The sequence below is a fragment of the Neoarthrinium moseri genome (genome assembly GCF_022829205.1).
Source record: "Neoarthrinium moseri strain CBS 164.80 chromosome Unknown scaffold28_Wmoseri_CBS_16480, whole genome shotgun sequence".
In the NCBI taxonomy this organism is placed as follows: Eukaryota; Fungi; Ascomycota; class Sordariomycetes; order Amphisphaeriales; family Apiosporaceae; genus Neoarthrinium; species Neoarthrinium moseri.
Window position 1 is genome coordinate 144,557 of NW_026055142.1, and position 25,538 is coordinate 170,094.

Genomic DNA, 25,538 nt, shown 5'->3' on the forward strand with positions numbered 1-25,538 from the left:
ATGGGCCACAAGTCAAAGTTCACCTTCCCGGTGCCAGGGTGGAGGAGCAAGCAGCCAACAACGGCAGCACCACCACCCCCAACAGCCTCAGCGCCAATGACAAAGGCGCAGAAGATCCTGGGGACTGGTGGGATTAACATCGACTCTCCAGCAACATCCAAGGGCGACGGTCTGAAGCTGCCATGGGATTCAAGATCTGGCATCAGTATCTCGATATCGGAGAGCAGCGCCAGCTACACAACACGCGATACGGGCCTGGGCATACTCGACGAGGAGGACGATGGGACACAAGGCACAAGTTACGGACGGGGCGGCTGGGATGCTGAATCTGAAATTATACCTCGACACCATTTGGGCGTCGGCAAGGGTCTGAGAGCGCAACGGTCTGCCGCCACTATCGGGAATGACTACAGGACAGATGCATCTAGTGTCCAACGACGCCAATCGAATGCCTCGTCCTTTGCGGGTCACTATGACCGAAGCAAGGTCCCTCTGTCTGTTTCCCAGCAGACGTCGGCTTCGGCAATGGCGAAAGGATACACAAGCAAGGCCCACTCGTTACTCGACATGGACGGATCTATTGCAGGGCCCATGGGCAAGAAGAAGAAGCCTGCGAGGCTAGACCTCTCTTTGCTCAAGCCGCGAAGCCGCAAAGAGCAACATTCGCAACCTGCCCCAGTGTTGGGCAACAACTACGTCATGCGGTCGCCCTCCTTTGTGTCACAAATGTCACCAGCATTACCAAGTGCTGATTCCGATACTCCCAGAAAGCTGACCAAGGTGCAATCGGCAGGGACTACTCACAGTAGCCCTCGTGGACCCAAGGATATGACAACCCTGAGTCAACTGTATGAACATTACGAGCAGATGTCCTTCCGAGGGGAGCACTCGCCAGACCAGGAATATTCTTCCCATTTCGACACTGTCGTGGAGGAGCCTGAACCTACGCCTCCTTTAACGACCGCGTCGACACTGACGCCTGTTGTGACCCCCTTGTCCAACCCTGTGATACGTGAACCGAACAGACACCGGGCTCACTTTAGGAAGGATTCATCGGGCAGCCGAAACACTGTGGTTTCTGGCAGGAGCTCAAACTCACTTGCTTACCACGTTTCGCCGAGGCAGGATTGTGCATCCAGCATATCCAGCCGCAACACCCGCACGTCCAAGACGTCGCGTACGATGGACTCAGACTTGCAGCAGAACAGCGTACTATCTTTATCTGACTCGGACTCTGACGATGCAACATTCAGTGATTCAGCACCAAAGTCTTCCGTGTCGTCTCACACAAACATGTCGTACGAGGATATCAGCAGCACAAAGGATACAAGGAAAGGAGCCCTGGGTAAACCCCCTGTAATCCAGGAGAGGGGATCCAGTAAGTCGAGACAGGCGGCCTTTACGCCGCTCAACGACTATCTTGCCATTCCGACTCCCGGCAGTAGAACCCACAATGCTCGTGTTCCTTCGAGTAGCACTTCCAGATCCCAGTCGTCCTCAACAAGCACGGCCACTGCTACGGGGAACTCATTGTCCGGATCAACTCGTGGATCTAGACTTTCCGTATCAACGACTGGTACATCTGAATCCACACACAGCAGCCGTTCAGGCTCCAAAAAGCACCACAAGCAGGACAACGGGCTACAGGAAGCAAAGGCCGTTACCTTTGCACCAATGGCGTCTACTGCTGAGGCCCTCCACTCGCTATCTGAAATGGTCGCACAGGAGACGGAACGTCATCGGCTTACTCAAGGATCGGATCAACTTACTCCTCCACTTTCACCATCCAGCGTAGATTTCTACATGGGTTCACCAGAGCGCAAGAACAACGTATCAGATGCCGAGCGCGATGCACACAATGCGAGGCTCATGGCAGTCACCAAGCAGGAGGAGATGCTTCTTGCGGCACTCCGTCAGAAGCGCGCAAGAATGCGGGAAAATATCCTCGCGGAGATCGAAAGTGAGAAGAGCACAACAATGAGCGGTAGCCGCAAGAACAGTGCAAGCAGTAGCACCCGCGGAAGCCAGAAGTCGGCCAGAAAGACCAGTGTTTCTTCTAGCGCACCGCAGCTCCCACCTTATCAGCCACGAACATCGTCACTCGTTACAAGTTTCCGTAATCTGACAGAAGGGAGCGAGGCCATATCTGGCCGAAAGAACGAGAACAACGTTCGTTTTGCCGATGAGCCAGCGACCAGCGGCCGCAGCGATCCTGTCGAAAAGCGGTCCAGTTCCGCACTCAGCAATGCCACAATTAAGGCAACTCCAGCTTCCGGCCGCCACGAGCGCGTGTTGATGTTCCTCGACCGACCCTTGAACGACATAGACTTCATCGATGCCGCAGAGCCCAGCCCTGACTTGAGTGAGTTCATGGACTTTGACCAGGATAGCGATGGGGAGATTGTGCCTGAGAGGCGCCGCAGCAGAAGGCGGTCGAAGTACATGAGCATCTACGGCAGCTCACAACCTGCCGTCGGCAAGCGGGGCAGTGACCGTCCTCGGGTAGATTCGAACTTGTTCGGACCCCGTGGCACGCCCTTGCGCTCCCAGCTTGAGAACCTTCCAGAAACGAACATGGAAGAGGACATCGAGATCGACTTTGATGGATTCTCAGACGTCATGAGCGTCGCGAGGACCGAAAAGTCCGCCGGTGAGCGCACCAGAGAGCAAGGTGTCGCTCGCCCGGACAGTCCAGTATCTGGCGGGCTCCTGAAGGGCCACATTAGAGGCAAGAGCAGCGCCGTTCGTTTAAGTGCCGTTGGCCACGCTGGCCTGGTTCTGCCACCTGAGGCTGGCGTCTGGGGCGATGATGGCTGATCCCGCTGCTTGATGGCCTACTGGGGCGTCCTCTGGATATGGTATGGCTTTGACACCTCGTAATGACCAAGGGGTTATCCAACGTCGAACCACGAATGAATGATGAACACACTCATCGACTACATTTTTCCTATGTACAAACGAATACTTATTGCATTTGGGCCATAGCGAGGCGAAGCGAACTGGAAATCACAACTCGGCCTGCGCTGCTTCTTCTTTTTCTTCAGCAAACTCAAGTCAGGTTAATGTTGGCGGGAGCGCCTGCTTTTCTTGGTACATTACACTAATATCAAGGCGGATGGGAAAGGGAGGGGTAATGTAAGGGGCAAACGGAATGAACGATCTGACCTATTGATGGGGTATACTCCAGCAAACGACACCAGGAGACTCCTGGACGTATGAGGGGGCGCAAGCGCTGGGCATTGTGACTTGTAAACTATTTAGAGAGGAACGGAAAGCGTCATTTACTTGGCCACTCTTCCAGGCTTAGAAACGGCCCATGCAGCAGACTCAGATGAGTTGTCGACGCAGAGCTAAGTAAAAAAAAAGTCTCAAACATTGCAACGAAAATACTGCCACCGTTTGAGATCCCATATTCCAATTATGTTCTAACGCTAGCCTCTACGAGCATATGAGATAACTGATGAAAAAAGTCATTTGCAGAAGTCTCTTACGAGTGAACTGCAGAATCTTACACTTGCTAACAATGTAATGATCCACCACTTGAGTGCTCACGAGGAAAGATAAACGCGACTGTGGACAACTTATGACCTCAGAAGATACCATCAAATCACTTTCTTAAACAATATCCAGGCTTGAACCGGGAAATCTGAGAGAACTGCTTGTGTTGCTCATAAAACCCCACTACAGTCATTTGTATAAAAACAAATCCAATTTGCTCGTCTCTTGAGTTGCCTTCACAATCCAATTGTCTTTTGCTATCTTTTCGGCCGTGGATATCCACGCCGCCGCCAACAACGCCGCTCAAACACTATAACTTCCCCGTCAAAGGATTGCCTCTAGTCATAGGTGACTAGCACCGAGTTCATACTTGCACATATATTTGATGCAGAATCAGCCGAAGAATGGCGTGTCTCGAATATACGGAGGCACTTGGATGACTTGATCAAGTACTTTTACACTAGGTCGAGGGAAAGGATCCTCTGCGTGGGCTTCACGATTGGGCTTGGTCTCCGGCCATCAAACGACAGAGGGTATCCAGCCAAGCCAGTAGAAGCTTTCGCTTCAGGATCATATTGTCCGCCTACGAGCACGGGGTTGACAGCTGTCCCTTCGAGCACTTTACGATGGACTTCTACTAGGTACAAATGCTCCGGGTCGACCACGTTGAGACTGCCCATTGGCAAAGGTCGAACAGGCTTAAGCAGTAAATCGGGACTAAAATGTCGTGGAGCTTGCCCCGCCATGGAATTTCGAAACTGGTAGGTCTGGGAGGCTGGAAAAGACCTGTGGCGGTGAAGGAGACAAGTCGCTTGCAGCCCCCCAAGTATTCATTGATCCATGACTCGCATCTAAATCGCTACACAACACAAACCGAACATAGCCATGGCGTGACTTGGAGGCAGGACATTAGGGCTGGTGTTCTCCGTCGCGTGACTGGTATAGTTAGTTGGTCGTCGAAATGCTCCTAGACAGAGCTTCCACCCTGGCGTGGTGTCACCCCGCATCCGCCAACCACCAACCATCCAACCCCTCCATCGCGTAAGTTGACCAGCTGCCAGTGGGATGCTAAAGATACATCCGAAGCGGCGACAGAGCGCCTAGGTCATGCGGGGCTGTTGAGGCGACCAGTCGTTTGTCGCAGATTCGCGATGGCGCGCTGTGTGGTTGAGACCATGTGGTGGGTGATAACCTTGCAATCCCTGGAGGTAGGGCGGGAGCTACTGCGGGCTTCCAAGTGATTGACGTCCAAGATCGTGGGTGCTCCCGATGAGGTGGTAGGGACACGTCAGGTGCACGCATCGGCCATTGCTGTCGTTAGCCTAGACTGGGCATAGGGCAGGCATACATATAGGCGGCAGAGGCAATCATCTGGTGAACAGGGACTGCAATTCAAATGAATCCCCCGTAGCTGCCCACCAGGACGCACCCCAAAGGGTCCCTCGACAAGGGCTGAGCATGAAATCTGCACACGGCTGCATATATAGAGAGATTGCTAAAGGGGCCTGGTGCCAAACCATCTGCCCAGGAGAAACGATCCGAAACAACTCTCGTTCGAGAACGCACGGGCAGAGTTGGGAAAGGCACCATTGGCCGTGAAGCATGCTTGGCATGACCAGTCGACATTCGGCTGTCCGTCATCTTGTATCGCCTGCTGAAGATCTGGAGATCTGATCCCGCGGAGACCCCTAACGTTGAATCTCTGTCGCAGGAGGCAAGAGGCACAACAGTCTCGGGCAGCTTGGGCAGAGACTCAAACCCAAAAAGAGCCCCGACTCTGCACTTGCAGAAGTGCCCGCACCAGCAACAGAGTCAACTTGGGCGTGGGGTCGACTGCATAAGACCTAAGACCCCTGCACGCACCGACACCAAGCGCAGCATCACCGTTGATCGGCGCCAAACGATCGCCTCTAGAGCAGTGCTCCCGAAGCTCAGGCCACGGCCACAGTCGCACAAAGAAAACCCAGAGAGAGTCTCAGCCAGGCAGCTGGAAGCATTGAGAACTTCAACCAACCGAGGATTATTGCTGGGGGCTGGCTCCTGTAAGCCTCAGCATTGAGTTGGGCTTCGACACCTTGTCGTCTGCGCTGTCAAATCGGACTCCTGCGGCCTGGGATTGTGCCTTGGAAAAAATCTGGGGAACAGCTCAGCCATTGATATCATCAGTCGGGACGGCATTGCACGCAAACTTCGAGACCGCTCATTGCTCTCGACCCGATTTCGAACTTTCCATTTATTCTTTTCTTTGCATTCGGACCATATCTGCGGAAGGTCGATTGGGACTGTCAGCTTTCCAACCCATCCATTACCCACCAGTGGACGTGAAGAGCGCACCCCGAGCTGCAGATTTCTGCGGCAGCCAGGGCAAGGGACCATTCGCGGGAATCCAGGGGTAAAAACGTCACGACCCCAAACTCGCCGATTGAACGACGTGCGCAGGGCTGCGACGGCAGATTTTCTGGCCTTTCTGCTTTGGGACGCGACACATTCTTGATTCCTTGACGGAACATTGCGCCCAATATACTTTCATAGCGATCGCAGCACGACCAACACGGCGGGCCCAACACAATCGAGTGACGTACGGGCCGGGCACGGAGCTCCGTCTCGATACTTCCAACAGCGCAGCGGATTTTTGGGCGCAGGATTTGGGAGCTCGCCCCTCTGTACCACACCTCAGTCACCAGAACACCAAGCCGGCACGCCTCGTCGTTGAACCACTCCCTCAGGATGGCGCTTCTGGACCTCCCGCCGGGCAAGGCGACCTCGCCGACGCTGCTCGGCATGCCCATGAAGCAAGTTTCGCTCATCACGGTAAGCGGCCTCATGCGCGCGCATATCTCTTGGCATGATAGCAATCGCTGACGGGGACCTGTCTCCCTACTAGTTAACCTTCCAGAACTCCGCGCTCATACTACTGATGCACTACTCGCGAATGATGCCACCGAGTGGCGACCACCGATACTTTACGTCGACGGCCGTGTTCTTGACCGAGGTCATCAAGCTGGCGATATCTCTCACTTTTGCCATCTACGAGGTTTCGAGGAGCCTGGCACCGTCCACGCCCGCGACAGTCTTGTTCGGGCAGATTTACAATGCAGTATTCTCTGGGGATGGCTGGAAGCTGGCCATACCAGCAGCATTATACACACTGCAAAACACGCTGCAGTATGTAGGAATCTCAAACTTGGACCCGATACATTTCCAGATCCTGTATCAGCTCAAGGTAGGTAGCGGTACCCAGATTCTCTTCTGCCTAGCTAGTAGTCACTCTGGTACAAGGCTGACAAGTACCAGATTCTCACTACTGCACTGTTTACTGTCACAATGTTGGGCCGATCGCTCTCGCCGAAACGCTGGATCTCGCTCCTGATCCTCACCCTAGGCGTGTCGATTGTTTCCATTCCGTCCTCGAACGCCAAAGACGGCTCATTTCTAATTCATGACATGACCGACCATTTCTTCCCCCGATCGGTCCATGAGTTGGGACAGATGGCCAACGGGATGGGCGATGTGGCCAGGGAGCTCACCAAGCGCACCATGGATGGTCTGTCTGACGTAGGCGAGGCGCTGACAAAGCGCTCTGCGACCTACGAAGGAATTGAAGAGGATCAGAACCTTGCGCCCATCATGAACTATTCCATTGGTCTCACAGCCGTTCTGGTCGCAGCTGCAGTCTCCGGCCTCACGGGTGTGTATTTCGAGAAGGTCTTGAAGGACCCTGCATCAGCTGCTTCAGTATGGATTCGCAACATCCAGCTGTCGTTCTATTCTCTCTTTCCCGCCCTTTTCATCGGCATTTTCTTCAAGGACGGCCAGGAGATTGCCAAGCATGGCTTCTTCGATGGCTATAACTGGGTTGTCTGGACTTTGATTTTGCTGCAGGCCTTTGGCGGCGTCCTGGCTTCGCTATGCATCAACTACGCCGACAACATTGCCAAGAACTTTGCAACAAGCATCAGCATTATCATCAGTTTCCTGTTCAGCGTTTACTTCTTCAATGTTCAGGTCTCAATTCTCGTAAGTTATTCAGTCATGACAATTGCCTGGATGCATCATCTCTAATACTATCACAGTTCCTGATCGGCACCACGCTCGTCATGGTCTCGACCTATCTGTATACTGGCCCAGATAGGAAGCGCGGTCGCCCCCCTCCGATCAACATTGTCAGCTACGAGAAGACTACGATTGACCCCATGCACACGCCTAGAGGATCGACCGACAGGCTCGCGGTGCCGAACCCGCTGGACTCGGCGCAGGGCTTGGGCTTGTCGACTTCGCGACCGGCATCGCCGTTGCGACATCATATTCGGCAACCATCTACCCGAGACAAGAACCGGGATGAGTGAGTCTCGGAGACGGAGAGACTTGTTGGGTGGGACACCATCACCAAGACTACACGCAGAGAGGCGTAAGCTACTCTGATGACAGGCTCTTGCCTGCAAATAGTATATACATATGGCATACCATGTATAACCATGAGCAACGTACAGGATATCGAGCGATCAGCGGCAGAGTTTAAAATTTGAGAGATTTCGTGTTTACTGTTCTGCATCTTCTGGGCAGGGACCTTTAGGGATACTGATTCTCGAATCAAGTGGACGTGGCGTCAACACCAGACCGCCAATGGGAAGCCAGGGTATTAAAAGCGTGGGGTATACGCTGTGGAAAATAGACCGGATCAAGGTGTCCTATCTAGATACGTACTGCTTGTCGTGTTGAGTGAGTCCTCATGTGCTGAGCACAGAATTGACCAAGCACCAAAAAAAAAAGAAAGGAAAAAGAAAAAAAAAAAGGTTTGCTCCAAGTCCTTGAGTTCAGTCTTCGACAGTTGCTCTCCATATGCCATCAACACTTCGCATCAGGTCGTAATAACATAATTCTTCGACGTGTCAACGTGTGAGCTACGTCACTGCAGCCTATGCCGCTGTCACCCCAAAGGTACATCGATGTCACAAGGAAGGAGTTAACCCGTTATGCATCACAACACGAGGCAAGAGCACCATTCCCACTTGTTGTGGCCCGGAGGAAGGATCCCGTCTCAAGATCCAGGCAGCAGGCCGCCGCAAATCTTCTCCGGGCAGGTTATGAGATGGGTTATCACATAATTTTCATCGTCGACGCCAGTCTGTTGGTGGCATTGACAACCCATGACAACTCCCTCCGACATATCCCTACTGTGTGTCACATTCTTCATTCTTCCGTGTCGCGCTCTCCCCATCTGTCCGATTTCTGGTTTTGTTGCAAATTCCGTTTCCCAGTTCGCCATTCGACATGCCTGCAGAATCGAACCACGGCGATGGCAGTCACATCTATGGCTTTCCAAACACATCTGGTCAGGATAGACATATCCAGAACATAATAAGTCACACCGACGCTCTGTTCCCTGACCGCACCTTGGACTTGCCTTTCTCGCTGAGAGGTGTCGGGCGGGAGGCTCAGTTTCCAAACCCGATCGGGCAGGAATCGGCCCAAGAAGGAGAGGCAGATGCTGGTTATCTAGATGACTTTGGTAAGCAGACCAAGCCATGGTTCACTCATCTCATGGCACAACTCACGAACAGTCCTAGATCTCCAACTGCTAGGCCGCCATTCTACGTCCTCTTACTCGTGTAATACCAACACTCCAACATCGCGGGTATCTCTGCCCAGGAACCACGTGGCATCCACTCATCATCAGCCTCGTGTTATTGGAGATGCGAGTCACCACTTCCGGCCCTTTGTTCCTCGTAGTGAGGTTTATCAGACTCCTCAATTCATCAGCAATCCTATCAATATTAACCAGCTCAACCCGAGTCCAGCGTCACGTCACATATTTGATCAAGACAGATCTCATCGGGTGTCAGAGCTTCAGACTGGCTCTCAACTGGTCACGCCTCCATTTTACGCAGGTCAGTGGGAAACAGTCCGCCCACTTTTGATCCTGATATTAACAAGCACAGTGAAACAAGACCGAGTGACGCCTCAACCACACAGCTCGTCCCCGTTATTGGGTACATCTAGTCCATCTGCTCGACTTGCTCTCAGGAAAAGAGAACACAGAAGTGTCGTTGAACCTCATGGGTCACAATCATGTTCCTCCAGCAACATCAAGCTGAGCCTAGATCATGCACCCACGGAGTTAACCCCGAAGGTTGCTGGCGCCCGTCTTGTCAACCCCCGCCAAGCCCTTCCAGACAAATGCGCGGCCGTCTTCCCATATGAACTTTTCAATGCTGTTCAGTCCAAGAGTTTTCCCTTGGTCTATGGGTCAAACGACAATGTCGTCATATCCGCCCCGACTGGCAGTGGCAAGACAGTCGTTCTAGAGTTGGCTATCTGCAAACTGGTTACGTCAACTGACGGCGAAAACTTCAAAATTGTCTACCAAGCACCGACCAAGTCACTTTGTTCGGAACGCGCAAGGGACTGGGATAGAAAGTTCAGTCATCTCAATCTTCGGTGCATCGAGCTAACGGGGGATACCTCACAAGCTGAGGCAAAACGCGTGGGGAGTGCCTCCATCATCATCACCACACCGGAGAAGTGGGATTCAATCACCAGAAAGTGGTCCGACCATCGGAAGCTTTTGGGAATGATCCGGCTAGTTCTCATTGATGAGGTTCATATACTCAAGGATGTGAGAGGTGCCACGCTCGAGGCTGTTGTTTCCCGAATGAAGACAAGCGGCGCAAACGTTCGCTTCGTTGCCTTGAGTGCGACAGTCCCAAACATCACCGACATTGCAACCTGGCTTGGGAGAGATCACGCACATCAACACGAACCAGCCAAGTGGATCAGTTTTGGAGAGGAGATGCGCCCAGTGAAACTGAAGAAACATGTCTACGGTTATGACAATGCAGGGAACGATTTCATATTTGACAAGACTTTGGACGGCAAACTGAACCTCCTGGTGGCGAAATACTCCGAGAGGAAACCCATAATTGTGTTCTGCTTTACCCGGAAATCTTGTGAGCACACTGCACAGAAGATGGCTGAGTGGTGGACTACTGTTCAGCCCGAAGAAAAGCCATGGCCGGCACCTACTTCAAGAGTCCCAGTAGTGAGTAAAGAGCTGCAGGAGATTGTTCGTTACGGCGTTGCTTTCCACCACGCTGGGTTGGATGTCCAAGATAAAGCATCCATTGAAAGCCACTACCTGGCCGGCCAGCTTCATGTGATATGCTGCACTTCAACGTTAGCAGTGGGGGTCAATTTGCCTTGCCACACAGTTGTCTTGAAGGGCACCACTGCGTATACCGATGACGGCCCCCAAGAGTACTCAGATCTGGAAGTTATGCAGATGCTTGGTCGCGCTGGTCGGCCACAGTTCGACAGGAGCGCCACGGCCATAATTATGACCAGGTCCTGCAATGTCCAAAGATATGAACGCATGGTCTCGGGACAGGAAGTCCTTGAGAGTAAGCTGCATCTCAATCTTATCGAGCATTTAAACTCGGAGGTGGGTTTAGGTACCATTGGGGATCTGGAATCGGCGAAGAGGTGGATCTCTGGCACCTTCTTGAATGTTCGAATGCGAGAAGCGCCAGACCATTATCACCTCAATATCCCACAGACGAATGGGGCAGACACGAGCTCAGAAGAAAGACTTCAGTCTTGGTGCGAACGAGACATCAAGCTCTTACAGCAACATTCCTTGATTACTGAGGAGAATCCCCTAAGTTGCACCGAATATGGAGTTGCGATGTCTCGGTACATGGTCCCGTTTGCAACCATGCAAATCCTATTAGCCATTCCGGTAGCTGCAGATCTCGAACACTTGGTATGATTTGTGTTTACCCCTTTCAGCATTGTACTGACAACATACTATTTAGCTCGTATCGCTCTGTAAAACAAGAGACTTTAGAGACTTTCGTTTCCGCCCAGCTGAGAAAACAACCCTTCGTACCATGAATCAATCGGTAATGTTTCCAATTAAGGGTACCATCAGCGACACTTGGCACAAGATATTCTTGATGGTGCAGGTACACCTTGCAGCGCTGGAATTACCACCTGGCAAGGAGACAGACATTATCAAGCGCCAGACTGCCATCGAGAAACGCCTTATCTTTGACCGGCTGAACCGCCTTGTGCGATGTGTGATAGACTGCAAAGTGGCTGATGGGGATGGCCCTGGTGCGAGAGTCGGACTTGAACTGGCTCGAGCCCTTATGGCAGACTCATGGGAAGCACATCCTGCACAGCTTCGACAAGTCAATGGTATTGGCCCTGTGGCCATGCGGAAGCTCACGTCGCACGGCATTGAAAACGTCCTGGAACTTGCAGGTCAGGAAGCTCAGGATCTTGAGAGAATTATGAGCAGGAATCCTCCCTACGGAAAGAACATGCTGAAGCTGCTTGATGGATTCCCGCGATTGACAATGCATGCTGAACTCGTCAAATCATCACAAATGACCTGGACCAGGACTGAAGACACTGTGAGCGTGATGGTCAATGTACGGATTGGATTTGAAAACTCGAAAAGTCCCAGTTGGAAAGGCAAAAGCCCCGCAGTCGCACTCCTGGTTGAAACGACCAGCGGTGCGTTGGCATACTTCTGGCGCAACAACATATCGACTATCAAGGATGGCTTGAATTTGCAATTTCCTGTGGCAGTGCGTGAGTCCACAGAGAACGTCACCTGTTTCTTCAGCTGCGAAGATATTGTGGGAACTCAGGTCACCGAAACCATTTATCTAGATGTTCCTGCTTCAGTCTTCCAGGATTTACCTAAGCGACATGGAACAGACCGGGCTACATCGAGCAGTTTTCAAGACTCTTCTTATGACGAAGGTTTGGCCGATCAGGATATGCTAGATGCTCTCGACACTGAATATCTAAGCCTGCCGTGCCTCGAGTACCAGTCTGCCAGGTTTGACAAGGACTTCCCCGATATCGATAATGTCTTGGATGTTACAAAAGAGATTGACGTAAATGAACAATTTGAGACCGAGATATGGACTCCGGTTCAACTGGACAATGGCAGGTGGATGTGCAACCATCATTGCGCTGGTGGCGAGCTTACGAAAAATGGGAAGCCTTGCTCTCACAAATGCTGCCACGAGGGATTGGAGAAGCCGAGGCCGCCTCCACACAAGAAGAAGGCTCCAAGCAAATCGTTGGATGTGACAGATCAGGCATCTGCAAACGAAAACACACGTCATCAACCCCGAGAAGCAGATGTAGGCACGGCCAGATGCGGATTTTCTGCTCAGTTGCCAAAGTCGACAAAAAGATCGGAGTCTCTGGGGCTGTCACAGCTTGCCCCTGACCCAAGCGGGCAAGTCAAGCCACCAAAACCCTCATTGAAGAGAGTCTTCTCGCCACCCGCGGACTTGGGTAATCAAAGGAAGAAGCCTCGCTCCACTGTGTGGATGCAAGAAATCGACGGCAACGGCAACGGCGAGTACATTGATTTGTGCGCTGCTACGGATGAGGAAGAAGATAACCTCCAGACCAATCATTTTCAAGTCAAAGGAAACCGGAATAACCTCCAGAAACTGGACCATCTTCATAGCCGGGTCCAATCAGGTGGTATTGGATCCACGCGATTGACGAAACCTTGCAACCCAGTGGGCAACTCAAGCACTAAGGATCAGTCCATTCATACATCCCACTATGAGAGCAAAACATTTGAGGATGAGGCTGAAGAATTTCCAGATATTTATGAATTGGTTCGCAATGCAGAAGGTGGTCATGAGATGGGACGCTCTGGAAAGAACTGGAAAGGTAATGAAACCTTGTGCCCTAGCGTCGTTGAGTCGTACAAGGAAAGTAAAGAAAACGGTTGGGAGCCAAGCCTCAGCTTTACTACGGTCAGTGAACTTGAGAAGGCTTCCCAACGTTTCGATATCGAGGCCCAAAGTAAAGACGGTGTGTGCGACAACCAAGATAACCCGTCGCTCACATTGCCTGGTGCGTTTCAGTCTTCCAACGAAGGACCAAGTACGTTGGAAATGAGTCCAAGCAGTAACCTACAGCAATTTAACGGAGGAACCGCTTCAGGCCCATTGGATATCGAAACGGACAGAGAGCCGTTGATCTTTGACGTGGATCCTTTCCAAGTCGCCGTTGATGTCCCGAAGTCAAGCACACCCTTCACAGCCCTAGAGCCAATACCGAATCCACTGGTCAACCGTCTGCCAGACGAACCAGCTTGGGTATCAGAATTCGATCCAGAGTTGATTGATATGTTCAGAGGCCACGTTGAGTTCGTGGATTGAGAGACCTACGGAAGCAATGTTGGCATAGACCACCGACACTGGTGGCTCAGAGTCCTCAACACGAGACGTGTCTGATGAATGTGCTGTCATATTGCACATTTCGCTTTGCTAAAATCTGGCTATGAAATTTTCATCAAAGTCGATCAGGGGATTCTTTTTGAGGAATCGCTTTGCTGAGAATTTCGAATGGAGAAACGGAGATGTTGAAGAATTTGAGAATTGTAATCGCTAAGTAATTACAAAAGACATCATAATCATTTCGAGTGCTAAACGACCGAAATACCTCGAGTGAACGCTATGACTTGAACCTACTTCAACCTCTCCGCCGGATGATACCTCCCACCTTCCACCTGCATAGCAGCCCCTATTCCATCCGTATGCCCTTGACGTTCCCTTATCGCTATCTGGTCACGGTATTTAATTAACATCAGCGCGGGGATGAAATGGAAGAGAATGTTTACTTGCCCTCGAAAGTGGGCCCCGATTCCACTCAAGTATTCAGCAGATGGAGACTTGCTACTACCGGAAGAAGTTCCATTGGTGGTAGTAGTATTAGTGTAAGAAGAAGCGGTACGTCGCGATGAAGGTGAGGGGGCAGGAGAGCCTCGAATGCCTTTCGTGCTGGACGTGTCTCCAGCATAGGTGGAGCTCTTATTGGGGCTGTAGGGGGTGTTCATGAGCTAAATCGTAAGCTATGAATGGAACAAGAGGCCTACGAGCTTGAGGTTTTCTGCGAAGAAGTCGGCATAGTGAAGACGATTCAAATACCTCTTCTATTCGTAAAACAGTATGATATCAGATATAGTCGTGATATAGTCGCCAACATTAATCATTGACATTGATACGTGAGGGATCCAGTTACCGGTCGGTCCTGGACCTCCTTTATATACTCATGGTACTACTCCCTGGCATCCCCTGCTGAGCGATAAAACAACCTTCGTATTCGTACGCATCACTATAAAGCCCGAAATGACAGCAATGGGGTGCCGGGTGGGCCTTGCGGAGGTGGGCACCCAAGTCATCGTAACAGTACGAGCGCCAGACAGCTTGCTCAAACCCATCATGAGATACCATATACGTAGTATTGCCTCCACACTACTGAATGTATGTTGCGACGTGGCCACGATGATAGCCCCAAGCAGCGACGATCTTCGCACGTTATTTCATGGCATGCGAGATACCAAGACCTGGGATTGTCTGCAACTAGCCGTCGGGCATATGTCCACGATAGCAGACTATATTGACTCACCCCACCAAGCCTCACCCCCCTAGAACCAACTACGAATAAGGGAAGTTGTAAGGCAATTGAGCCTTAGCATCCCAACATCATGAGAACCAAGGGACACCCGTTGATACGGTCTGACGTAACCATCCTTTGCCAAGGAGTCTTTCAGCCTGTTATACCAGCTACGTTCTGAGGAAACTGCTCGGCCGTTACGGATCGCCGGGCCAAACCTATTTCAAAAGATCGTGAGAACTGATGAGAACCACGTTTCTCCGTTCAGGTGGTTGTGTAACCCGGGGCGTGGAATATGGTGGATGGTGTGTATGAAACGTTCATCACTGCAAGTAGCCGTTGCCAAGCCAGAATTATTGGGAGGCTAAGCAGCCAACAAGTTATCAAGTTGGGCTTCAAACCTTCCATTTCACCAAATGCGTTAGTTTTCAGGTGTTCCATCTCGCACCAAAATGCCATGTATGTCAGATCATTTTCATATCGGCTGTGGTTGCCGGCTGGTATGCTCTTGATCGCAGGGTGCAGCTACCCGACGAACGGACTTATTCGATTGGCTCAAGGGGGTTGCAGAGCCCTCGGATAGGTGCATCGGAAAGCGGAGCTGGAGGGGGTGGGTTGGGATCCGAACTTCCAATACTCTGGGTCGGACGGGTAGCTGCCTTGCATCGCCTAGATTCTTCTGTGCCGCACGGCAGAGAAGACGGGGGACCCCCACAGGCGAACCATCTGCCATGAGTAATCCGGGAGTGTCAAAAGGAAGCATCTCGGAAGTTTGACAGGAGTGTGGCTTGCATGTTCACTGGGTTAGGGGAGAAGAGCGCGATCCCACCAAATGGGATGCAAATGCAAGATAGGGCTGCAGGCCGTGGGATTGCCTTTCTCAGCCATGCCGTACTTCTGCAGTCAACTTTACCGCCGATGAAATTATAGATAAGGTTCACGCCAGAGTACAAACTGCGTCTCGCCTGCCGGATCAAGCACTTATTGTAGTCAGCAGATCAGCGCCGTCGGTGGTGCGTCGTCACCATTGACCGACGTTGGGCGATGCAAGTGATCAGGCAGCGGGGCGCCTTGTCTGCCGTTGGAAGTGGGTACCAAGGGCGCAGCATCGAATGATCACGGGTACCATACACTGCAGACATGTGGCTGACTGGAGATGGATGGGACGTTGCGGAGGCTGTTATGGCAGGGCATATAGTCTCACGCTGGTATAGGCCGGTGAAAGAATCGGACCCTTTGGGGTTTCCCTGCCCAGCCCGGTGGCGCTGTCCTCGAAAGACATTCACGACGGTCTCCTTAGGAGACCTAAAATTTCGTAAAGAAGTGTGCGTTGGCAGGCTTTCTACCGACTGGATGCGCTCTCCTCAGACAATGAAACCGGTGACCAGGCTACGGCTAACAGCGGAGGCGCCGGGGTTCGGGATCCCGAATTGGGGATCTGTCGACTCTTTTTTTCCACCATATGGAAGCTGCCAGGGGAATCAATACAGCCAACTGATCGGATTGTATTCCATGGACTGATGTCACTCTGCTTCGGAAAGACCAGGACTCCCACGCATCGACGAAGAAGACATACGGCGCGGATGCGCCATCAAAGTGGGCTTGACCAATCATGTCACTCCAGGCTATTATGGCCAGCTGCAGTGATTGAACACGTCGTATACGATTCGAGCGCTTCGGTCGAGTGTTCGCCGCATTTTTGGACTCTAGATAATATCGCAGCTAGGCTTCACCCGGTCTACCGTCGCTCATTCCGTTGGTATCACCTTGTGACTGACAACACAGACTCTCTTGCGGTACTCCAATACTCGATGCCTAACTGTTAATAGGCCAGAGGGGATAGATACACGCAGAAGGCGTACTCATGGGGAGACCCAGCCTCCGAAAGTTATGTTTAGTGACAATCAAGTTGGGCATGTGCTTAGCGACTGGTATCTGGATACAATGTTGGGCAGGCGAAGGATGGAAGGAAGAGGTGTGACGAATGAATGATCATGATCTCATGTATCGTGGCGCCCAGGCATATCACGTATATCATCATATGCGTATCGCCCTAAGCTGCTCCTCATAGCATTGTATCCTATGCCAGTCCTCCCTCTCTATTGACATATGGCGCTATGCACCCCGCTCTCCTCACCCATCATTCACGACGATACGCTCCTTCTCCTTCAAGGCGGGGATGAAAGCGCTCCCAATCATACATCCTGGCCAGTTGAACCAAGCCTTGCTAGTAATGACACCGGTCTCGGCGTCTACAGCTTCTGGAAACGAACCGTCGAATAACATGACGGCGCGAATGCGTCTCCAAGCACTGCTCTGTGCCTCGCGATCTCCAATCATGTGCGCGTACATGAACTCCTGAAAATAACCAAGGGCCCATGGATCGGGGGTGTGGACGCTTCCCAAGCCGCCGAATGGGCCACCCTGGAAATAGCCACTGTCGTTGGCCGGGGACAGCCCCCAGTCCACTGTGAGATTCATACTTAGTAACGCCTTAAGCAGACCTATTTGGAGGGGCAAAAGTCATCTGAGAGACTTAATTTGAGAGCCCCAAGTGTGCTGAACAAAGAGGTATAGAACCACTGCGGATTGTACGTACTTGTATTCTTCCATACTCCTAGTTCGCCGGCTGCCTCAATAAAGTCCCACTTGACGGCGAAAAGAGTTGGCATATCGTTTGCATCGTGATATAGTCGGTGATTGCCGTTGCCATCGCATAAGTAGGCAAAGATCGGCTGGCCATCACTTTGCCTTGGTGCAACAAAGTGATGAAGGACAGCAGCTTTCAGCTCCTGCGCACGTTTCTGTAGTGTAGAGACGCTCAGACTGGGTACAGGCCCAGCTTCTTGCACCAACTGGGCGACTCGGGATAGTGTGAACCAAAGAAGAACATGACTAGAGAAGTGGAAAGGGTATTCCACCTCGTCATCACCAGGTGTCTCGTCGGTAGGAAACAGTCCCGTCGATGAATCTTGTTTCGACCACAGTAACTCCAAGACTTCAGTCAGCACACCCTCTGCCAGAATCTTTTGCACTAACTCCATCTTCTCGGGATAATTGTCATAGAAGTCGCAGAGCTCCAGCAGGGGATAGCATTGCTGATCCAGCTGAAATGTTGGGCCGTCCTTCGGTTTACCATCTACGAGATACGACCTGTGCCAAAATGCATGAGGGCGATGCGCCCTGCGGAATACCCACATTAGATGGCCTTGAGATATTCGATCAATCGCTTTCCGGTACTCCTGAACAGCTTCGGGAAGTACAAGCGAAGTAAGGTTTCGCCTCACATTGAGTATGAACCATAATTGCCAACTGCCATTCACCAAGTCAGTGATGCATAGATAGTTGAAGTAGAACGCGCCTACTAATTGTCCCTGTTCCAGCCCAGGGGGAGTGCCACATGATCAGTCATTAAGGCGACATGATGTTCTGACACAGGTACAGCCAAGCATCCTAGGATATACTCCAAGTTTCGTCGTATGATGAAGGTTCCTAGTGTAGCACCGTCGAACCAAAGATGCTGGTGGTTTGCTGAGATTCCAGTGTGGTGTAAATGGGGCTTAAAGTCGCCCCTGATTTCGACATCAGGGTACAGCCGAAAGCGAGCAACAATAGTCTGTTCCATTCCAGGTTCTAATTCTATCCAATCATGAGCCTCGGATGTGATCGGAACGCCTTGCGTCACCTGGTCCCGCAAGTGCCCGACCATTATAGTTTCGCCATTCGCCTCTAAGCAGCCTTCTAGGCGCGCGCCCAAATGAGGATTAACCACTGAGAAGAACTCGCCATTACCGTGGACAGCGAAGCGGTTCTCAGATCGGGGAATTGGAATCGGCCCGCCTTCAGTCAGTTGGCCGTAGGATGCTCGGTTAACGCTGATTCCTAGGCCAAGCGAGTACTCGACTTTAACGGTTGAAGTAGCTGCAGATGACAGAACAGCTGACTGCACCAGTTCGCCACTGGATTCTACGCGTAGCGAGAGCGCGACGGATATGCCTTCCGCCAGAGGAAAAGTCACAGTCGCCAGATTCGCCGTCCGTAAGTTGATGTCGACTTGCTCTGTGGGGCTAATGAAGCGCAACCCAAAACCCGGGGTGCCGTCCCTGACCGAGTCTAGCATGTGTCGCCGGTAGGATCGGACGTACCGTTGATCATAGAACCTGGAGCCGTCGAACTGAGCATAGGGCGACGCTAGGACGATCCCGTGGTCCGGGTGATGGGTGCTTAGCTGGAGAATCTGGCAACATAGCAAACATTAGGATTAGGACTTCATTTTTAAGGTTTGGGCTCATAAGTTGCTAGGAGATCTCAACGGTGGCCCCCTACACTCCCGAGTGGTTCCAAGGCAGCGGAACTCCCATTGTTGCCGATATCGATGGTTTTCGACGGCTTTTCGCGGCCGAGATGGAAGGACAGGGGTTTTCCATAGGTCTCGATGATGCCTGAAGACAGCCGGCTCGGACTAGAGGTTTCTCTTCCCGCTACATTCATGTCGACCGGATGAATGATCGCCCTCGTGAAGCCTATAACGCGGTTGATGGGAATTCACTCCGTAGGAATTAATCCCCCGTTTGATCCAGACTTCCGTCTAAGCCGGCCATTCTTATCTGCTCTCGTCTAGGTTTCGGATAGTTCATCTTGTTACCATCTGTGTATGACACGAGCTGAGATCTTGAAGATGGGTACAATACCCGCGATGCCGATCGGCACCGAGTTCTGTGCAGCTGAAAAAGGATCCCATCATTGTCCAATGCACCTTTCACACTGCCATGTTGTAATCCACTGCCACGTGTACGGTACCCGTTGCATGGTCACAACGGTATTCATATCGTTCCCTTGTAAGTGGTTATTTATGATTAAAAATTGCCTTCATCCAGTCTACATATAATTTCTCTATCTCGAAAGGTTGGTATAGAGTTAAGGAAATGCGACGAGCCATCTCAAAGTTTATACCAACTAGTCCTGTTCAGCATTGATAGCATAACAGCGTGGCGTTCCGCGTTACCCACGGATGTGAGATCGAGCGGTCCCTAGAGTTTCACACACGGCGATGTGCAGCATATTAAGAGCACAGTCCCCTGCCACAGCATTGCCTGCCGGAAGGGGTACTGGACCAGATACCTCGCATGCAATTACAGCATCCCCTAGTCCATAAACCAAGCGCGGCACAGAATGTCACCAGACACTTCCAAGATAGTCACTCCGACCCATGCGGCCAGTGGCATCGCCGTGGCGCGATCACAGCCTGATAGCGCAACCACCACGGTCACTTCGGACGTCTCTACAGGTAACGAGGCTTGTGGTAGCATGCGTGGGCGGACGCTTGAACGCGCGCTAAATCGAAAGCTCGACATCGCGTTACTTCCCTTGCTGGCGGTCTTGTACCTTTTTAATGGGCTAGATCGTGGGAATATTGGAAATGCGCAGACACAGGGTGAGTTGGTGGTCCAACCGGCACGGCCAGAGTACCCGTCGAGGATCATGAGATCTGATAGTTCATACGTGCTCAAGGCTTCACTGACGACATTGGCGCGGCTCCGGATGATCTGAACCTCGCTGTTTCCATGTTCTTCATCACTTTCATCTTGTTCCAGCCGCCGTCGGCTGCATTTGGAAGATGGTTAGGCGCAAAGCATTGAATTCCGGTCACAACTGTACGAGAGTTCCACTATACCTCAACGTTCTAGGGACTTGGCATTGGGTGCTGACTCCATTATTAGTTCTGCTGGGGTCTCCTGACAATCTGCCAGGCGTTCATTCGAGGCAGAGGTAAGCATCTGTTAAACAGTCACCTCAGCTTGCTGGCTTATACGGTTTTAAGGAGCATTGATTGCCATAAGACTACTTATAGGAGGCTTCGAAGCCGGTTTCTACCCTACCGCCGTAGCATACCTATCGTCATTCTACCCACGCTTTGACATCGCGGTCAGGCTTGCCGTATTCTACGGGCAATATGCCGTGGCCGGTGCATTCTCTGGCTCCATTGGTATGTTTCCGGTCTCACCACGCAAGGACGCTTGCTCACTATATCCCAGCTTATGCAGTCTTCCACATTCAAAACGGATTCATGGTCGACTGGCAATATTTATTTATTATTGAGGGAGCTGCGACGTGCGTCTTTGCTCTTATCGCTTGGTGCTGGCTACCGGCTGGGCCAGGGACAGCCTGGGTCCTTGGCAAAGATGAACAAATCCATGCAGTCACACGGATCCATTTTGAAAATGCACTCTACGTTGAACACGAGTACGCGAGAAATGGTATAGAGAGGGATCGCCTAAGCAGGCGGGATGTTGTGGAGACAATGAAAGATTGGAAGCTGTGGTATGTACTTGTCTGTAACATATGCACCAGTGTGCCAAACCAGGCATTTTCAGTATTCCTCCCTCTAGTTGTCCAAGGACTAGGCTACTCATCCATTCAAGCAAACCTAGTAAGTGTGCTCAAAACCGCACTCGATTGATATAGATCCCTCATATTCGCAGATGTCCGTACCACCATATGTCTGCGGCGCTGTTGGCCTTTACTCCTTTGCCCTCAGCTCCGATCGCAGGTGCAAATGGATTACCCCAAGCCGTTGCGCATCGACTAACTATTCCCAGAATGGAGAGAGGATATCATATCGTCATTGGAATACTTATTGGCATGATCGGCTTGGTGACGGTGTTCTTGGCAAACTCATCTCGGGCCAAATACGCCGGACTGTGTGTTTTTCTTTTCGGCAGCTACATATCTACACCCCTGACGGCTGCTTGGTTGATCGATAACACACCGGGTACGCAACCTTGCTTGCGTCATCGAAAAGAACAGTAAATGAGCTGACAATATGCTTTTCAGAGCCGGGGAAGCGTTCACTTGTCCTCGGCATGAATGGGTTTGGCAATCTTGCCGGTGTGATTGGAGCTCAAATATTTCGACGAGAATATGCACCAGACTACCAGCTGCCCTTCCGCATTACACTCGGCTTTGTTGCCGCTGCGCTTGCTGGCTACTTATCGTACCGATCCACACTGGCATCCATGAACCGCGGCCGGGCGCGGATTCGACAGCTGAAGACAAGCAGCGAAGTTGATAGAGAGCGAACCGACCCGACCAGATATGCTGACAAAAAATGGACATTCACATACGGACTGTAGCTGCCATCAGTGCCCTTTTCTCACATGGGATTGTTGTTATAGAGCTGGAAGAAGTCGTCAGGCCTCCAGGCAGCCATAGAGTTGATCAGCTCCATGGGCATCACGCCTTGTGGCGTGTCGTCCAACGGTTGCTCGGAATGCCTCACAATGAATCCAACATGGTACGATTCGGACTGCGCTTGGACTTGAGGTACATGAAAGGCAGTCGATGTTTGGCGGCCTGGTAGCAGTAGCTGAGCTTGGTTCATGCTTAGGTTGCATTGATCAACCACCATGGTCAACTGACTTAGGACTCCCGCACAGTCCCGGACGTAGTTGCTGTCGCCTTGTGTTTCGGTTTTGAAGCAGTCAGTCGCAAATAAGATATCGGCTCGGTCGCTTTCAAGACTGTCGACAAGAAGCTGATTTAGGAGAAGTGTTACGGCAGCATTGAAGATATAGTGCAGTATGTGGGACATAAGCTTATGAGATGGAGTTGAGCTGCGGACAAATCTTCCGAGCCTCAAGTTTCTCCGAGCAGCGTCACAGCAGCTCCTGATTTGTGTGACTCGCGGATGTGCCTCAAGATTCCAGTTTGGACTAGCAAAACGCTCGGCAACTGCTTCCTTGATAGCGCTAAAGAAGATTGGGCGGACTACTATTATAGTGAGCTGGTGTGCTTGTCAGTATACGCAAAAAGTGTTAACTCCCAACCGGGTAGAATACCTGACCAGCAGCCATGTGTAGCTCACAGCATGCTCTATCATTGCTGACCTGGTCGCCAACAATACGCATTGCGGGGGGAAGATCATTGGACCAGCTAGCCAGCGATCTCATGGCTTTTTCGATACGTTCTGTCGTCCCTAGCGTATAGTGCTCTGATGACGAAATCCTGTACGTATGACAGACGATATAACCGGCTATCCTCGCCAGCTTTACATGCGCCTCTAGACCGGCTGCTGAAGGAAGTCCACTGTTCAAGATTAGTTCATGTAGTCTCTTCAGATCAACGGGATGCCTTACGGGGTATCGCATGGAAGAGCGAGCTTGATCGCCTCGTCCATCAGCGTGGGAGGCCGGCCCATCAAAACACTTAGCCACCTGTCTAGGACGTACAAGGTCCAGAATACTCGTTTACAACATTCAGCCTCAGCTCCTTCACCCTCGATCCAACCTCTATGTACACCACGAGTCGTAAGAATGTGCATTCCAAGGGTAACGTAGATGTATGCAGTATCTCTCCGGTTCATTTCGACCAGGTAAATACTCATTACTGCTAGTACAGTTGCTCCAGATATATTACACAACGCTGGGTCAAGCGGATTACCCAAAAGCCGTCTAGCCTCGGCAAAGAATGACTCGCCGTGCTGTGTACTGTGTCTCTGTGCTGATGGTGACTCTAACTGGCAAGCGATGGCAGAGGCGGCGTAAAACAGAGCAAGACGTTGGGCACTCGGGTAGGATACGCATTCGGAGGTAGGGTCGTACAATGAAATATCAAGGTCACCCCAGTAATAGATTCCGCCAGAGATGAAATCGCCACTGCCATCCTGAATGAGGTATCGTAGATTAGCCATCATCATAGCCATTTCTGTCTTTTGAGGGGGCCAGAATGACTGCGAGGTATTATCTATCATAAGCGGCTGTGAGTCGAATGTCTGATAGTGTCCAAGTGAGCTCAGGAAAGTCATTCCCCGTTGCTCTAAGTCCGGATCAGCGATTGGAAAGACAGCTGTGATGAACTCTTTCAGGAGATCCAAGAATGTCGCCCCTGAAGTCGCACCATGGAAGCGTCCTACGCCGGCTGAGTCACGCAGAACGCGACCCTCGTTATCAGTATCTGCATCATCACTGGCATCCAAAGTAGCTGTTGTGCTGCTGGCAGCACTCATGGGACCAGCGCCAGACTGGGACATCAGAGCCTGTCGGTGAGTGTCGTCTGGTACCAGTTGCTCAAGACATCGTTCGAGCTGTGCACATTTTGCTCTCAGCTGGTCCAATTCGTCCTTCGGGATGGTGACCTTCTCAACCACTGGTGGGTAAATGCACTCCCTCGAAGAGTTACTGCACTGACTGCAAGGTCGCTCCCCCGAGCACCTTACCCTTCTTACATTGCAGTTATTGCAGCTATTGAGAACTCAGCAGGCTAGCAACTAGACCGGCCCGACTGGGCTCGACTGAAGTAACAGCGAACTTACGCTGTGGCGACTCTTCTCCTCTGCTCTGGGGCAACTCTATGGCGCCTTGAATTCACTGGCAGGCGATGTGACGTCGGCGTGCTCGTCGCAGACGAACTGGACGCTCTCCGCATGTTGGCCATATGCGACAGGATGCTCTTGTGAGGACGCGAGCTCGCCACTGTGGGCCAAGGATTATAATGAGCCAGATAGGCTTCCGTTCTGGATCGGAGCTAATGACGGTGCACTTGATTGAGTTTGAAGCTATCGACAATAGTTCATCCCAGCAGTTTAAGTCGAAATCGACGTCCAGATCAATAAGGCTGTGGCCTGCGGGGGTGCATCGGCTAGTCATAACGGCGCTCCGTGACGGGCAGCTTGCAGGTATGGCTTGGCAATCTATCCCAAAATAGACGAAGCCCATGCAGCAAGCGAACGAGCTGAAAACCCAGGGTCTGCCGAGAAGCAATTGGACGCAGTGCTTCGGATGATAAGTCAGCATTGTTTTTTCTCCAGAAGAGCCCAAAATGGCATCAGTACCCCGGCAGCAAGACAACGGCGCTTCAAACCAAGATCGAGAGCTAGCTGTTATCTACATACATTGGAACGGCTATGGCCAATTACCATAGAGAAGAACAGCGCCCTCAAGTATTGTGTCGACCCACTTCTTGAGTACCTCAAGTTTCTGCAGCATGCCATCTCTAACCCATCCCCCTGGCCAATCGGCCTAACTTTAAAGTGATGACGGTTGGCATCCAGTTGAACCCTGCTCAATAAAGACGAGGCTACGAGACACACACAGGCTCTCTGAATAGTCATGATCGCAACCTATTCGTGGGTCAACCGGCCATTATAAATCTTGCTACCCCCGTCTGATATGGTGCATGCGCAAATCGCCATGTAAGACTGATGGACAGGCAAACGTCGCAACCGACTTGCCAGTGGTCTGGTCTGCCTCCGTGTAACCTGGCAATTTGATGCAAGCCTCTTCGTTGCATCCCGTAAGCACAATGCTCTCGCCAGCTCGTCATATTGTTCATTGGATAGGGTATCCGGTCAGGTCAAGCGCCATCTAGGCTGGACATCGCTTTAGATTGTACCATCATCTGCTTGCATATTGGTTCAATGATCCCCTGTTATGTGACCAGATGGCTTACTTGGCAGGTAAGCACTCCGGGATAGCCAGCGGTAAGCCCCGTGGTGAGGCAAGGCTTCCACGTTTTCCTATTATGATTTGTGATCAGCAAATAGGTCTAAGCAACTGGGCGGCACACCTTTTGATCACCGTGCCCTTTTGGCACTTGCTGAATGGATA

The 25,538-nt window shown here is 51.6% G+C and overlaps 6 protein-coding genes across 6 annotated transcripts; 4 read left to right on the forward strand and 2 right to left on the reverse strand.

Moving 5' to 3' along the window:
• Positions 1–2,817, forward strand: JN550_007345 (uncharacterized protein; the record flags this gene model as incomplete). The annotated part of the gene is made up of 1 exon (XM_049319185.1): positions 1–2,817. One exon carries the CDS (start codon positions 1–3, stop codon positions 2,815–2,817), a length of 2,817 nt encoding a protein of 938 aa, XP_049170627.1.
• A 3,408-nt stretch (positions 2,818–6,225) lies between these two features.
• Positions 6,226–7,844, forward strand: JN550_007346 (uncharacterized protein; the record flags this gene model as incomplete). Its single annotated transcript, XM_049319186.1, has 4 exons — positions 6,226–6,309; positions 6,383–6,721; positions 6,793–7,515; positions 7,572–7,844. The coding sequence occupies 4 exons, from the start codon at positions 6,226–6,228 to the stop codon at positions 7,842–7,844; spliced, it is 1,419 nt and encodes a 472-aa protein (XP_049170628.1).
• A 925-nt stretch (positions 7,845–8,769) lies between these two features.
• JN550_007347 (uncharacterized protein) lies at positions 8,770–13,697 on the forward strand (the record flags this gene model as incomplete). The annotated part of the gene is made up of 4 exons (XM_049319187.1): positions 8,770–9,007; positions 9,066–9,386; positions 9,438–11,257; positions 11,310–13,697. 4 exons carry the CDS (start codon positions 8,770–8,772, stop codon positions 13,695–13,697), a joined length of 4,767 nt encoding a protein of 1,588 aa, XP_049170629.1.
• Positions 13,698–17,067: 3,370 nt separating this feature from the next.
• On the reverse strand, positions 17,068–19,425 carry JN550_007348 (uncharacterized protein; the record flags this gene model as incomplete). The annotated part of the gene is made up of 4 exons (XM_049319188.1): positions 17,068–17,402; positions 17,534–18,246; positions 18,300–19,171; positions 19,261–19,425. 4 exons carry the CDS (start codon positions 19,423–19,425, stop codon positions 17,068–17,070), a joined length of 2,085 nt encoding a protein of 694 aa, XP_049170630.1.
• Positions 19,426–20,106: 681 nt separating this feature from the next.
• JN550_007349 (uncharacterized protein) lies at positions 20,107–22,067 on the forward strand (the record flags this gene model as incomplete). Its single annotated transcript, XM_049319189.1, has 8 exons — positions 20,107–20,368; positions 20,446–20,554; positions 20,622–20,653; positions 20,786–20,920; positions 20,970–21,364; positions 21,417–21,484; positions 21,534–21,706; positions 21,769–22,067. 8 exons carry the CDS (start codon positions 20,107–20,109, stop codon positions 22,065–22,067), a joined length of 1,473 nt encoding a protein of 490 aa, XP_049170631.1.
• Positions 22,068–22,087: 20 nt separating this feature from the next.
• On the reverse strand, positions 22,088–24,357 carry JN550_007350 (uncharacterized protein; the record flags this gene model as incomplete). Its single annotated transcript, XM_049319190.1, has 4 exons — positions 22,088–22,717; positions 22,773–23,019; positions 23,070–24,119; positions 24,245–24,357. 4 exons carry the CDS (start codon positions 24,355–24,357, stop codon positions 22,088–22,090), a joined length of 2,040 nt encoding a protein of 679 aa, XP_049170632.1.
• Positions 24,358–25,538: the final 1,181 nt, after the last annotated feature.